This window comes from Clupea harengus, chromosome 8 (genome assembly GCF_900700415.2).
Source record: "Clupea harengus chromosome 8, Ch_v2.0.2, whole genome shotgun sequence".
Lineage (NCBI taxonomy): Eukaryota > Metazoa > Chordata > Actinopteri > Clupeiformes > Clupeidae > Clupea > Clupea harengus.
In genome coordinates this window covers 8891753-8906355 of record NC_045159.1, presented here as the reverse complement: position 1 = coordinate 8906355, position 14603 = coordinate 8891753, and the positions used below count along the sequence as shown (strand labels likewise).

The 14603-nt window shown below is 45.7% G+C and overlaps 1 protein-coding gene across 1 annotated transcript in view; it reads left to right on the top strand.

The window, feature by feature from the left end:
• cxadr (CXADR Ig-like cell adhesion molecule) overlaps positions 1-4838 on the top strand; it is a 61609-nt gene extending 56771 nt beyond the window's left edge. Inside the window, exons 4-7 of the mRNA XM_012837768.3 lie at positions 375-530; positions 693-815; positions 1571-1709; positions 4273-4838. Coding sequence (XP_012693222.1) covers positions 375-530; positions 693-815; positions 1571-1709; positions 4273-4546 — 692 coding nt within the window. The 3' untranslated portion in view covers positions 4547-4838. The remainder of the gene's footprint in view (positions 1-374; positions 531-692; positions 816-1570; positions 1710-4272) is intronic.
• Positions 4839-14603: the final 9765 nt, after the last annotated feature.

Here is a 14603-nt window from a genome sequence, read left to right as displayed (position 1 = left end):
TCTTTATGGTCAAAATCTAAGCCTTAAACACCCCTCACAAAGGGCTCTCTCTATCTCTCTCTCTGTCTTTCTTTCTTTCTTTCTCTCTCTCTCTCTCTCTCTCTGTCTCTGTGTGTGTGTGTGTGTGTGTGTCAGTGAGATGTTAGCTGCATGTGTGGGGATTGAAGGGTAGTGTTTAAACATCGAAGGCCCCATGTCAGACCCTAGAAAAGCAAACAGAGATGGCTGGTCATGGAGGTATGCACAGTAATTGTTTGCACCTGGCCCTTTGTTTTTGATGTTCCCTCGCGCTCTCCCCCTGTCTGTCTGTTGGTCGGTCTGTCTGTCTGTCGGCCTCGCTCACCCGCCCTCTCCCTCCCTCCCTCTCTCTGCAGTCGCTCCCTCTAAGCCGCGCTGCTATGCTGAGGGGCCCACACAGGTGGGCAAGGATGTGGTGCTTCGCTGCGAGTCCAGCGAGGGCACCAACCCTATCGCCTACGCCTGGGAGAGGATCACCGGCTCCAAGCTGCTGCCCGCCTCCGCAGTTCTGGGTAAACACACACACACACACACACACACACACACACAGACATGCATACATACTACACAATGCACAATACATATTGTTAGTTTGCACATACACACCACTTACATATACCATGATATTGGTACATCTTCCTCATCTCTCCTTCTTCCTCCTCCTCTGTCCTCAGACCCTGTTAGCGGGTCCATCAACATACGCAATGCGAGTGAGGGTTCTTCCGGAACGTACCGCTGCATGGCCAAGAACCGCGTGGGCATGCAGGAGTGTGTCATGGACCTGGGCATCACCCCTCGTAAGTACCACTCACACTCCCAGGCAATTACAGACTGCAGCACAGTGTAAGGCCCAACCACCTATTCAACAGTGCCCACTCTCTACCATCCTGACATCCTGCCGCCTCCATGCTGCCATACCAGCCTCACCCATGGCATGATAGTGCCCCCCACTTGCCCCTGAAGCTTTGGCCTCAAGAAGGGATTGTTTCCATATTCAAGAATTAAGAGTGTCATTATAGGTGTTTCTGAAAGCTTTAAAGCGGACCTATTATGCTCATTTTTCAGTTTTCATCATTTTATTTTTGGAGTCGACTACAAGAGATTTACATGCTTCAATGTTCCAAAAACACATTCTTTTTCTCATACTGTACATCTCTATTCGGCCTTGTTCTGGAATGCTCTGATGGAGCTCCTGTGTCTCTAACCCTCCCTCCTGATGAGCCCAGCTAGATGGGCAATGAGGATTTTGTTATGAGAGTTTCATGCAGCTGGGAAAAGTGGTTTCTACATGCACAAAAAGCTTTATAACACACTAAAGGAAAGGGGGGGAAGCGTAATAGGTCGTCCTCTTGAAGCTTTATATTTCTCTAAAGGTTTCCCGAAAGTGGTCACACATTTACAGTTTCACAGTTCCTCCCGAACCACTATAAACCTTAAAGAAGTTCCAATTAGTTAGTCATTACAGTATGATGTCTGACTGGTTTGTAGTTGTGGCTTGTCAGGTGTGTTCTGCAGTAGAATGCTCTAGAATGATGACTGTTCTGTCTGTCAGCTCCCAACACGGCGGGCATCATAGCGGCGGCGGTCATCTGCGTGCTCCTAGCCCTCATCATCATCGCCATCATCCTCTTCTGCTGCTGCCGTGCTCGCAACCGCAAGAAGTACGAGAAGGAGATCTCCTACGAGATCAGGTAGGCCACAGTTTACACACACACACACACACACACACACACACACACACACACACACACACACTGTACAAAGACAAGGCAGTGTGCTCGTGCGTGGAGAAATATTCTCCAAGGCGGTGGAGTCACCGAGTGCCATTTATTTACATCCCTTCATCATTTATCTATTAACAAACTCTAGTTATCCAAAGTGTGTTGCAGTGCGCCTAACCGTTGCTCAGTAGATGAAAAGCATTCAGCGTTCACTGGCACAAACCCACCTTTCCCCATCTGTTGGACAACAGGCTGAACAAAGGGACACCTCTACAGTATACATGTCGTTTAAAGTTGCACATATCTGCAGTGCCTCGCAGCACAGTAAAGGCATACAGACCATTAGTACCTGTACACCTGCTGAAACCTGTGGCCTTGGCATTGCACCGTGCTCCCATGTCTGCTGCACGCTGCCGTTTAACAGATGGTGCAAAGCCTAGCTATACCATGCTGGAGGTGTGATTAATGACTTTTTACTAGTCTTAGCCACGGTTGGTTGCCGTGGATGATGTAAATTTCAGGCCTTGGGGTGAAAGTGGACGGCTCATTTTGTGTTTCATGTAGGTAGCGTGGTAGAAAAAGATGATGGATGGCGCTCTTGGGAGCCAAAGGGTTTTGAGCCGCGCTGGAAGCCACAGGTCATATTTCAGAACAAGGGTTGCGGATATCTGGAAGTTGTTTGTTGCCCCCGCCTGACGCATCTGTTGTGTAGCCCCCTTTATGGAAATTCAGGACCTTTACATCTCTCTCGTTTCGCTGGGCTTGAAGTAAGATGGTGTGCACTAGGCATGCTGATGTGTATGCGCCCGAGCATCTGTCCCACTGGTCCCCTGTGATTTGTGTGATTGCTGGGGCTGGTCAGCAGTGAGGTAGCGACTAGGTCTGAATCAGCCCGCATGCCTGTAGGAGCATGTCATCCATAGACCGCGCTTTCACTTTCAATCCTCGGCTTTGCCCGGCCAATTACTCTCTCTCTCTCTCAAGCACATGCACGCACACACACACACGCACATACACGCACACACACACAGACAAACACACACACACACACGCTGTGCACAGCGCAGAGCCAGGATAAAATGGTTGTCGCGCCATCAGCTCTTTCCCCCCCTGCTTTTCTTTAAATGAAAGGCTGGTGTAATCACTTTTAGAGGGCTGTTTGTTCAGTCCATCCCTGGCCAGCTCTATCAATGCCCTCCCTCCCCATTGGCTGCCCGGCCCATAGAAACAGCTTTTCAGGAGAGCCCCGGGGTCTGTCTCGGACTCAACACCCCCCTCTACTCCCGCCTGTGGCCCCGCTGACTGTCAGCGCCCAGTGCAGTGTCACTCCGCCTGCGACAAAGGGGATTAGCAGAGTGGGCCTGCCGAGAGGCCAGCCACTTCCACACAGCCCTCCACAGAGCACACTAGCGGCACACAGTCACTCACACACTCCCCCTCTCTCTGTAGTGCCTGTTCTCTCTCTCTTTCTCTCTCTCTTGCCCTCTCGCTCCCTCCCTCTAGCTCTCTTTTATTGCTTTTTCTCTATTTCTGTGTCTCTCTCTCCCTCACTGTGCTTTTGTTGCTGTTGATTGCTCGTTAATTTGGAGAGGATTGGAGCCTTGGGGTGGGTGAGTTGGCAGTTGGCACAGTCTCGCTTGTCTGGGGCATTCCTCTGTGTCCCCCCCTCGCTCGCCACTCACAGTGGAAGTTGGCACGGTGAAGTTGGCACTGGTTTCGCCCCACACCGCCCTTATAGCTACATCCGCTAGACAGCAAGTCTCTCTCTGTCTGTCCCTCTCTGTCTGTCTCTCTCTGTCTGTCTCTCTCTGTGTTTTGATTAGGTGATTCTAGGAGAACCTGACAAACTGTAAACATGTAAGCTAATCCCGGCAGTGATGTCAGGCTAGTGTAAATACCAAAAGCAGGTGATCCTGCTATCCAAACAAATATGTGCTGTGCGTGACTATGGTGATGGGCAAAAGCAAACATTGACAGCCTTTTGAAAACCTTTTGGAAACATGCGCCTGTGTACCAGGAAGCCTCTAACCACTGATGTCCTACTGATTCCTGATGTTGATACTGAAGACACTCCCAGCACATGTGTGGTTCCAAGTAGAATAAACTAACTTGGGTTTTTGAAGATCAGCCTCCCCCTTGTTACGCAAGTAGAATGGTTTGGATTTCGTTTAGAAAGGTTTGCTGTGTGTTCCATCTCTTCCTGTTCTGCCACACCTCAGCAAACCACATCAAGTAATCGTAGCAAACGTCATTAGTGAAATCAGCTCTACTCAGGAAATCAGGAATAAACATGTCCGTACTCTTGATTACCTGAGCGCGCTTGATTGAGCTAAACTAGGACATAAAACATGCCGCGCTGCAGGGGTTTTCTCCAGAGCTAGATGAGGAAACGAAACCTTTCACTCAAACTGATTTCACTAATCTAATTAAATGTCATTTATTCATTTCACTTTTAGCATATGCATTTATCAGTCCATGCATGGTATTGTAAGTGTAATGTTGTAATGTTTAACCCCTTCTCTGCCCTCCCCAGAGAGGACGTGCCCCCTCCCAAGAGCCGCGTGTCGACGGCGCGCAGCTTCACCAGCGTGGGCAGCCAGCGCTCCTCGCTGGGCTCCATGTCGCCCTCCAACCTGCATGAGTACTCCAAGCCGCAGTACGACAAAATCCCCTCGGACGAGTTCGAGCGGCCCCCCAGCCACGCGCCCCTGCCTCCCCCCGGCAAGCCGGCCGGCCCTAACCTCAGCCGCATGGGCGCCATCCCCGTCATGATCCCAGCCCAGAACAGGGACGGCTCCATCGTGTAGTGCGCTCCCCCCCCCCCAGACTCGTCACCGTAGCAACAACAGGTCTCTCCATGTAACTGCGTGTGTGTGTGTGACTGTGTGTTTGTGTGATTGTGATAAAAAACCCACTACGCACTCAAACACCTGGACAAATGGAAGACAAACTGAAGATGGCAAATGAGACCGGTGAAAAAAACTAATTGACCTTCTGAACTTTTACTGAGCAGAAAAACATGAGTGAATGACATGATATCTAGTCTGCAAGGTGAGTATGGGTTCACCAGTTTTTATTGTTGTAAATAGCCCAGTGCAACCCCATCTCTTTTTAAACTAAGAAGATCCTGTCCAACGACATACAATCTTAGACGGTTGCAATTATTAAAGGTTTTCATGTGGAAGAGAGTAATATTCTCTGTAAAACCAACAATGCTTCATCTAAATTAGCCATTTAATTATTATATTGTGCTGAGAGCTGTAGCACCTGCTCGTACCTTTTTATGAATTTGGCCTCATCTTTTAGATAGCCGGTGTGACCTCCGTTCAGATTCCCACCATTTTACATGTCTCAGGATATGGCTAAATGACGCAAATGAAATGTAATATCAACAATACCGCAATCTCCATCAGACAGGCTTACTACATCGTTTAACCCTTTCAGATGATTCTATGAAGTTCTTTTATGTTCAGAGAAGGCTTTTTCTTTCCTTATGTTATTTTTTTTTAATTATGTTCAAGAGATTGTTTGCAGAATACATATTTCCTGTTTATTTTTCTTTTTATAAATATTGCTCTTCAATTTTACTCAACCATTATTTAGGAGTCTTGGATGCCCACATTGCCCCCCCCCCACACACACACACAACAACACCACCACCACCACTGCCTCCACCACTCCCTCTTCTTTCCCTTGTCCATCTCTGTGCCATGTTGTTGGTGGGCTCTGGTGATCTGCTGAGCCAGCCACTCTTCTCCCACCTCTTGACCGTTTCCAGCGCCCTTGGCTTGGTGGTGGAGTGCTTCAAAAAGAAGGCTTCTGATTGGTGGGTCTTTGTTTGTCCTTGCGTGGCTACGGCACCCCTCCCAGCAGCTCCCCTCTCCTCCTTCATTACTGGGCCGTTCCAAAGATTGAGAGAGTTTGTGTGTGAGTGTCTGTGTGTGTGTGTGTGTGTGTGTGTGTGTGTGTGTGTGTGTGTGTGTGTGTGTGTGTGTGTGTGTGTGTGTGTGTGTGTGTGTGTTTTTTTAGGGAGTTCACAGGGCACTCGCATTTGATTATGTTCAGCTGCAAACAGACCTGCCAACTCTGTTCACCTCAAAGCTGCCCTACTCCCATAGTTAAGTAGGGAGCATATTGAAGGCCCCATTGCCCCTTCACGACACACACACACACACACACACACACACACACACTCCACATTACTCTGATTACATAACGTTTTTTTATAACAATGGCCACAATCCACACCTCCTCCTCCCTTGTGTGTGCGTCTAAGTATTTATGGCCCGTTGGGTTTGATTGAAAATATGAAGCATCCCACTTCTGTGCCTGTAGTGAGCTGTATTATTTGCACCATCAGTCAGATTATTTAATTGAAGGATTAACTAAATTTAGTGTTGGGGGGGGGGGGGTTCTTTTCTCCTTTTTTCCTCATCCCGATCCTCTAATCCCTCTAGTAGTCATAGCATTGACAGCATCCACACACACACACACACACACACACACACACACACACACACACTCAGATTGATTAGCAAAAGGCCTGTTGGGTCACAGTACAAAACTGACTTTGACCGTAAAAGCCCTCAGTCACCCCCCCCACCCCCCCTTCCTCACAAGACCATGGTAAGTCTGAAACTTGCCCCACAGTACATGTGCCTTGACCGTGCTGGCTTTCATGGACTAATGCAAAAGATGTAGCTGACAAACGCCCACCGCGTCACCGTATTGGTGGCACTGAGTCCGGTTGGCACAGACAGGGTTTTATGGTGGGATGAATACTGGTGTGTGGTACGGATGCACGGTAGGAATGCATTGCACCCTGGCAACGATTGGTTGTAAAGGTCACCAAACACTGTTTTGACACTGACCTTGTTCACTCCAAATATTTAGCTGTGATTTTTAAGTCCGACATTTAGTCAAACCATCAGCTCAGTATCCATGACATGTTGTCCTTCATCTCCGAACATTCATTTATACAGTCCCTTCTTTGGAAGGAGCCATTTTAAACAACGGTTTCAGATTCTTTTTTTTATGAACATGGTTTCTGTTTTAATATGTATGTATATACTGTAATTTTGATTCTGAGTGTTACTTTCATTCGGATGAACTGTGTATGATAAATACTCGCTCACATGCTGTGATTAGCAAGTGTAAATCTGAAGATGAGGGTTTTGTTTGGGGGGTGGGGGGGCTCGTTATGCAACTTCAAATGACCTTAGGTGTAAATTAAGGGGGTTGTGTACAGACTCACACATGTGAAGGCTGTTGAGAGAATGTAACTGATTTCTGGGTCAGAAGAAACATCATTTGCAAACAAACCTGTGCTGGAACTCCATTCTCCTTTTTGTGTGTTGAGACGATGAAAACAGATGAAGGGCCCATTTAATCCTCCACTTCATGGAGACAGAGGGGCTGTTCATTCTTCTGCAAGCTCTCCTGGCTGAATGTTGTCTTCTGATTTTGGATAGGGACCTAGTCCTTTGGTAGCATAGACATCTAGCCATTCAACTGCTGATCTAAAATCGAAATTAAAAGTCAGTAGCGATTATAGGTGAAATTGTACAGGTCCTTGAAGTTAAATGACAACTACTACTTCTAATACAGTTAACTGTAGATTTGAAAAAGTGTACTAATATTGTTTAAAGATATTATTTCTTTCTTTGTTTTTGGTTTGCACATTATGTAAAAAAAAAACTTAGTTTTTTTTCTTTTGTGTGTGTAATTTTGTGATGAATTTTTAAATAATAAAAGAAACTGAAAAACAACAAACCGCCTCTCGTCTCTCCACCTCTCCCGTCTTCTTTCCACCCTTGTCCTCCGTCTGGGTGAGCAGCTGTTGTCTGGTGGTGTTGCCTAAATTAAAAATCGTTTTCATCCTCGTCCCCATCTCTCTCAGCAGTCTGCATATTCTCTCTAGCCCCTGTGCAAGCCAGTGGCTTTGCGGGGTGATTAATTTTAATCTCTCACCGATTTCCACATCTAACTCCAGGTGAGGTGACTCTACCCGCCTAATGACAGCGATTAATCAATGAGCCGTGAGAGCGAGAGAGAGAGAGAGAGTGGTGTCGTGTCGACGACAATGACTAGGGCCTGGAGGCTGGACACCGCAGCTACAGCAGCAGCAGAACGACTGATGTTCGGCTCCATCCGACTGCATTAAGCAGCGGTGCCCTTGGGGCCGCTTAATCAAACAGACTCCACGACTGGGCGATTTTACCTGCAGCAGATAGCCAGCCGCTATTGTACTTGCATGTATTGCTGGGGTGCCGATGACCAGTCGTTAGCCGAGCAGGTGATCAGTCATCGGGAGGCTGGTTTATCGGACAGCCTCACCGTATGTGTGGGCGGTATCCAATGTGCCGATCTCCACATCCTGGCCAACTGCTCCATGGCCGCCGCTGATTCAGGGCTTTGGCCTTCAGTCCGAGTGAGTCAGTGAGTTGTTTTCCTATCGTAGTGGATGCTCATCATGAGTTCTGCTAAGAGAATACCGTCAGTAGAGATTTACTCACGAACAGTTGATGGTTTAAAACTCAACTCCCCCCTCTGTAGTTAATATTTGATCATCGTCGATGTCAAGGTTCTACTAATGGGCTAAACAGTAGCAGAAATCGTAGAGGTGTGTTTCCTTGTAGAAATACATTGTTGCAAATGTGCTTTGGAATTATAAAGACTGTCAAGTTGAAAGTTGCTTTTTTTCTTTGACACAAGGCACCCAGAATCACAGATAGGGAGGTCAGTTTATCCAAAGAGAGATTACAATCAAATCGATTAGTTAGACAGAGTTGGATGTTATATTTGAACTTAAATTAGCTGTGTTTTTGTCAGTTCTGTAGGCCTAATTCAATGCACTTCATTCCCTAGCTGTGGCTGTTCCTTCCTCTGAATATTGTGGCTAATTCAAGTCTCACCAGAATGCCACTGTGTTCATCATCAGTGACGGCCGTGCTCTTCTGCCCTGGGGGTCTGATCAATGGCAAATGGCCATTTTGTTTCTGAACAGTTGACTGGTGGCCTAAAAATTGACTAATGGATTAAGCTGCAATGAAGCAGATGCCCATAGACATAATTGAGTTGTCAATAATGAATAGCACCCCGGAGTAGGGCCCACTGATCGATGGCTTGAGAATAGCCATGGACACTAACGACCCTTTGGAATAGTTCTGCCATTAGTTTATGTTTGTGTAGCTGGGCGAAATCATTATGCCGCCATTATTCGAATTTCTGCGTAAATGATCGCATAACAAAGTGGACGTGTTAATTGAGCGATTGCGCACAGTGTGCCCTCAAAACCGTCATCAAAAAGACATTAGTGTGGGCCGTAAATTGCTGATGCCAGGGGAATGTAATGGTATCATCTTGTAATCTTCCTTAAGTGACTTTTTTTTAACTAGACCTTTTTTTTCTCCTCCTTCGTGCTTGAATTTTAATTTACACAGCGAACTAATCCGCCACAAATAAGGAGACACCTTTTCTAACTAATTCCACCTATTGTCCTCAGACCGTCAGAGCAAAAGGGGAGAACATGGCCCGGCCTTTTTTAAGAACCTGGGATTTGCACGCCTCACTGTCACCCTCCCCCATTCCATTTCCCTACTGAAGGAATTAATTGTTTGCTCAAATCCTGGAGAAAGGTAGTGGGGCTTGATGGGGAAGACGGCGCGGGGGGCAACTGCTTATTGGCTGTCGACGAGGGTTTCCTAGGCAACCTTATCAGGTTGTACACATTCTGAGCAGGCTCGGTGAGGGAAACGATTTATCTTGTATGCGCAAAATGTCTCACTGCTGACAAAAGGATGTACTAAGAGCACCGGTCTAATCAAACTACTCCTCTTGCGGCAAGAAAGCAAAAAGTAATCCCGCCGAGAAGAAGGAGCTGCAAGCTGTTTTTGGAAACGTGATAGCTCTCAGGAGAGGAACGAGAGCACCCTTCCGCCCCCCACCCCCCACACCGTGCTTCAGAGGGTGCTGGCGCTGATTAGGATGTCATCTGTCTCTTCTCTCCCCTCCCGTGCCTTTCCACACCTCCGCATTCCTCCTGTAAAGCAAATAAGAGTAGGAGGGGATTTGTGTCTGCCCTTGGAAAAACCACCCCATTTTTGCCCATATTTGAAGCGCTGTGGTTTTGCTGCCTCCATATCTGGGTCAGTTCCCAGTCTTCACCGTTAGAACTGGAGTGTAGTTATATCCTACTGTTACACCAGCCTGTTACTTTGAGGAGACAGGAATGACCTTTGACCTCCTCTGGTGCTCATTTACGCCACTGCTGTACTTGCCACCAGTTATTTTTAAAACAAAGTCCCTTGGGGAAGAAAGGAATGCAGTCAATTGAAATATATATTTTGTGTGTTACCATGGCATATGGTTCTACAATTGGGATCAGAGTGGTGAATTTTTTACACCTGCAGCTACATTTCTTCCCCACACACAAAAAAAAGAGAATAAATGAAAATCCATTAAATAGCATTATGCAAGGTGCTGTTAAAGCAGCACTTAGTGCATCTGCCAGAATGACTTTGGTGTGTGCGTGAGGTGACATCATGCACCTTATAAATGAGCCTCAGCCATATTTCTCATGGGGAGGGAAGGAGGAGAGATGGCCCTGAAGGTGTGTCTGTGAGAGCGTGTGCACGTGTTTCTGTGTCTGTAAGTAAGAGGACGGAGGAGGTGAGGTAGACAAAGATGCACAGACAGACACATGCTCAGCAGGTGAAGGGGTTTAATACCCCCCCTGCCTCTGTCCCAGCATGGGGAGAGAAAAGTGAGTGGCTGCCTCTGATCAACTGCCTGTCAGTGGCGTCTGCTCCTAATCTACATCGTCTAATGTCAGATTGAAAAATAAAGCAGGGCTCCTGCCAAGGCAGGAGGTTCTTGAGGGAGGGTGTGTGTGTGTGTGTGTGTGTGTGTGTGTGTGTGTGTGTGTGTGTGTGTGTTGGGGTGGGGGGGCTGTGCTGTGTGTTTACAGAGGTTTACTCACTGCTTTTGTAGGCCATTAATCTCAGCCTCCTCTGGATTCCATTACAGGTAGTCAGCACACAGTGGAGTGCAATGGTGATGGTGGAATGAATTAGAAATACGAGTCCGATGCAGCCTTGAGTGTTGGCCGTGATGAGGTCTCTCCCCCCCCAACACACACTCTTCTCCCCCTCTCTCTTCTTTCAGTCTTTAGTCTTTCTCCTTGTCTTATTGGGGTCATCTCCTTTATTACCATGGAAATGGCGGTGATGTATCTGGTGTGAGTGAGCGTGTGTGTGTGAGCGTGTGTATGTGTGTGTGCGAGTGCAAGACCATCATCAAACATCTCCCTTGGGAGAGCAGAGGTCACACAACTTATTTAGTCCAGCTCTCTCCCTCTCTCTCTCCGTCGGCCTCCTCCTCCTCTCTCTTGCTCGTCGTCTCCCGACCTCTCGTTCTTTATCTGTCGATCGCTCGCCATAGCCCCCATTGGAGATGACAGAATCGCACCCCAGAGCTATTTCCAGCTGGGCAATTAGAGTGCCCTTCTCCATACCTCACACATGCATTCGTGCCCAGCATCAGACACTGAGCTCTTCCCCCAGGACCTAGCCATCATCCGCGGCTCCGAGCGGCGCTCCGAGGCCAGGGTTGATATGTCGGAGCGCTGCAGATAATTTGGCTTTCCTCCGGAGAGGGGCCGTAGATTGTTTATATGCTGGGATAATGGCTCCGGGGGACAGGCAGGGTCAGGCCGCAGACATAGGCGCTAGTAATTGGCTCTGAGATCTGGCCATGCGGTTGGTCTGAATGCCGGTGTGGTGGCGCTGGGGTCCTTCACACAGTAAGAGGGAGAGGGAGAGAGAAAAGGAGAGAGATCAGCATGGTTGGACATCTGAAGAACCTGCCAATCATGCTACTTAAAGGTTTGTTGTGTTGCACAGAAGAACACAGCTGAGCTTGTGTTGGTGTTGTTAAGTTTCTTTGGATGTGCACATAGAGAACATAATTATGGATGAGCGTCAGGAAACACTGGCAATGCAGTCCTCAGGTCTCACTGGTGCTGCAGCAGTTCACTAACAGAAGCAGCAGCATTCTTTTCTCCACTCAACCTATCAGAGACGGCAGAACCGCTTGTCATGCAAGAGCCTGGGTGAGAACACAGAACAGACCACCCTCTCAGCCAGGCAAGTTGTGCTCGTGATTCTAGCTCGCGCAAGACTACGTTCTCGTGTAAGACATGATGGCTCCAGGCTTAATGGTCACATATTAGTGAACATAAAAATCAATAGAGCTGCAGGGCTATTCTGAGGGTCTTCTCACAAGAACCTCTCAGGAGATATAGGCAGTTTATACCTCCCCAGAGAGAGAATGGTATTCACACAGGTTAGGTCTGACTTGCACTTCTCTGGGATTGAATCGTGAGATCTACCTTGACATTTAATAGTGGTTGTTAACATTAATAATGGACATGTTCCTGACCAGAATATGCTTGATGTCTGAGTGGTTTAGCGTCATTTTAAAGTCTGGGTTATTGTGTATTAGGTAAATGACATGTTAATGTGACATTTCGGAAGCAGATAGACAGTATAATGATATCAGATAGACAATAGTTATTTATAAGGCTGCTGTTGTATAAGAACAGCGTGGTCAAAATGACATCAGCCTATTTACTATGCGGTAGATTAAAGCCAGTAGCAAGGCTTAGAACAATAAATAGGCATCATCACCATGTTGGAACGGGGGAGAGTGGGAGTGTGCTGTGTTTGAACGTGATTATAAATGCTGAGAGAGACAGTGTGAGTGTTTCCACCTAATCTGCTTGATAGGGAGGAGAGTAAGCAATTTGATGTCTGACTAAAATATTTTTTTTTCTCCTCTTGGAAAGTTTCAGTGTTGCTCTAAAAACAAGCCTTAAATAAAAATTCCCTCATGAAGGGAAATCGGAAACCGGGAACATATGAGGGGATTGCTTTGTTTCTAAAACACCATGTTTTCAATAAAAGTATATGATGCCTCCTTTGCCATCTACCTTTTCACATTAAAGAGTAGCAGTGCTTTAATGTCAGCTGACTTGCAGTTCAGTTATTGTGTCTAGTTATTTATAGATACTGTAGCCTGTATTATATATTGATGTGTCCCCTGCAAATTACAAGCATTAGCTTGACATTGCAGGTACTGTAATGTTGCAGTACCAGATGAACTACAAGAGCATAGATGATTTCTTTACCTCTGTAGGGAAATGCGCAGTGATAGGAACTCATGTCCTTCCAGTGCACACCAAGGTTCTTTAGTTTCATATTATTCATACACATGCGCACACACACACACGAAAGCAAGACAGACCGGACCTGTACGTTTGTTTGTTGTTGTTGACTCTGAACTCGACAGTTCGACCGTTTTTTTTCTCTGCTCTCTCTGAACTCTGAACGTTACTCTAAAAAGTCTAGATACAGATATGTCCTTTTTAGCTGGGCTACCTTCCACTTTTGAAAATGTGTTGAAAAAAGATATGTCTCCATATGCTGTTGTTCATGATATTTACGAAAAGTATACTACGAAAAGTATCAAATATTTGCATTGAAATTAGCCATACTTTATCAAAGGTTTTTTTTTTTAGTCCGCACAGACCCTACATTACACGTCTAAATCACATACTTTCTGCCATCTTGTGTTCATCCGTGGAACAACTTAGCTCCGCTGTGCAGCACAACATTTTTGCTGATAGAAACTATTTTGTATTGTTTAGGGATTCATTATAATGTTGGTCTGCATTTATTCTTGAAATAATCAACTTATATCAATAGAATACACTCGTAGTTAGACTTTAGATACAAATAGAATTACAAATTATTTATGTTTGCCATCCCATGATGCTTTGGCGACATCTGCTGGTGAAGGGATCGTGGTGGGTCACAATGGACAATAGAAGTTAGTTTATCCGTCAAGTTTTCTATCAAAAAGAATATCCTTCGTATTGTAAATTACACAAAACATCCATATAAATAAAACTGAAGTTACATCTTGCTTTTAGTCAGTCTAAGGAGTCTAAGAAGTAACTGTTTCTAAGACTCCAGTCCCAACTAATTGAAGTAGCCTACGTCAAATATTCTTCGACAGTTTTCTAGTGCTTTACCCTAAATCTGTGACATGATATTAGCCGTCATTTAGTTAATTATATGGACTCTAATCACACTATTACAACATGATATTGTTCTCTATTGGTAAGATAAATTGCTTTGATTGATGTCTTTCTTTTGATTTGTCTGTCCAGTCTCTAAGGTGATGTAAACATGTAGCTAAGTCTAGAACATCTTCCTTCTTATTAAACATCCTATCTCACCAGTTATATGCTATAAGCTCTATATGTATTAGAACTGTATTTACTTTCTGCTGCTCTCGTCATAAAGTGCAGTTACTTTTCACATTTTATTTCAGAACAATGAACCGTTTAGTCCAGAATTAAAAACAGACCACTGTTCTGTTACCATAACATTTCCACTGAAAACTGTCTTGACAACTTATTATTTGTCTTCTCAAACAGTACCACTAAGTGGATTTATCACTATATTTAAGAGAATATATTGTGACACCACCATCACAATATCACTTTCATTCATGATCACTGTCGGATCATCTTAGTCTAGCAGTTATCTTTATTAGCCTATGAGCTTTAATCAATGTAATTTGTTCATGTGAGAATTCGTCCTTGAAGTTATGGGACAGAAATACTGACACATTTGATGTATGAGGGGGATAATATCAAGCTACAACACTGGAACTTGCCATTGTGATGTTTGTGACCACAGACCATGTTTGTGTACAACATTCTGACAGAAAGTTTGTCGATTCATTTGTGCAATTTCTGTGATATCTGAATGAGTTCAATAAAACCAGCAAGACCAG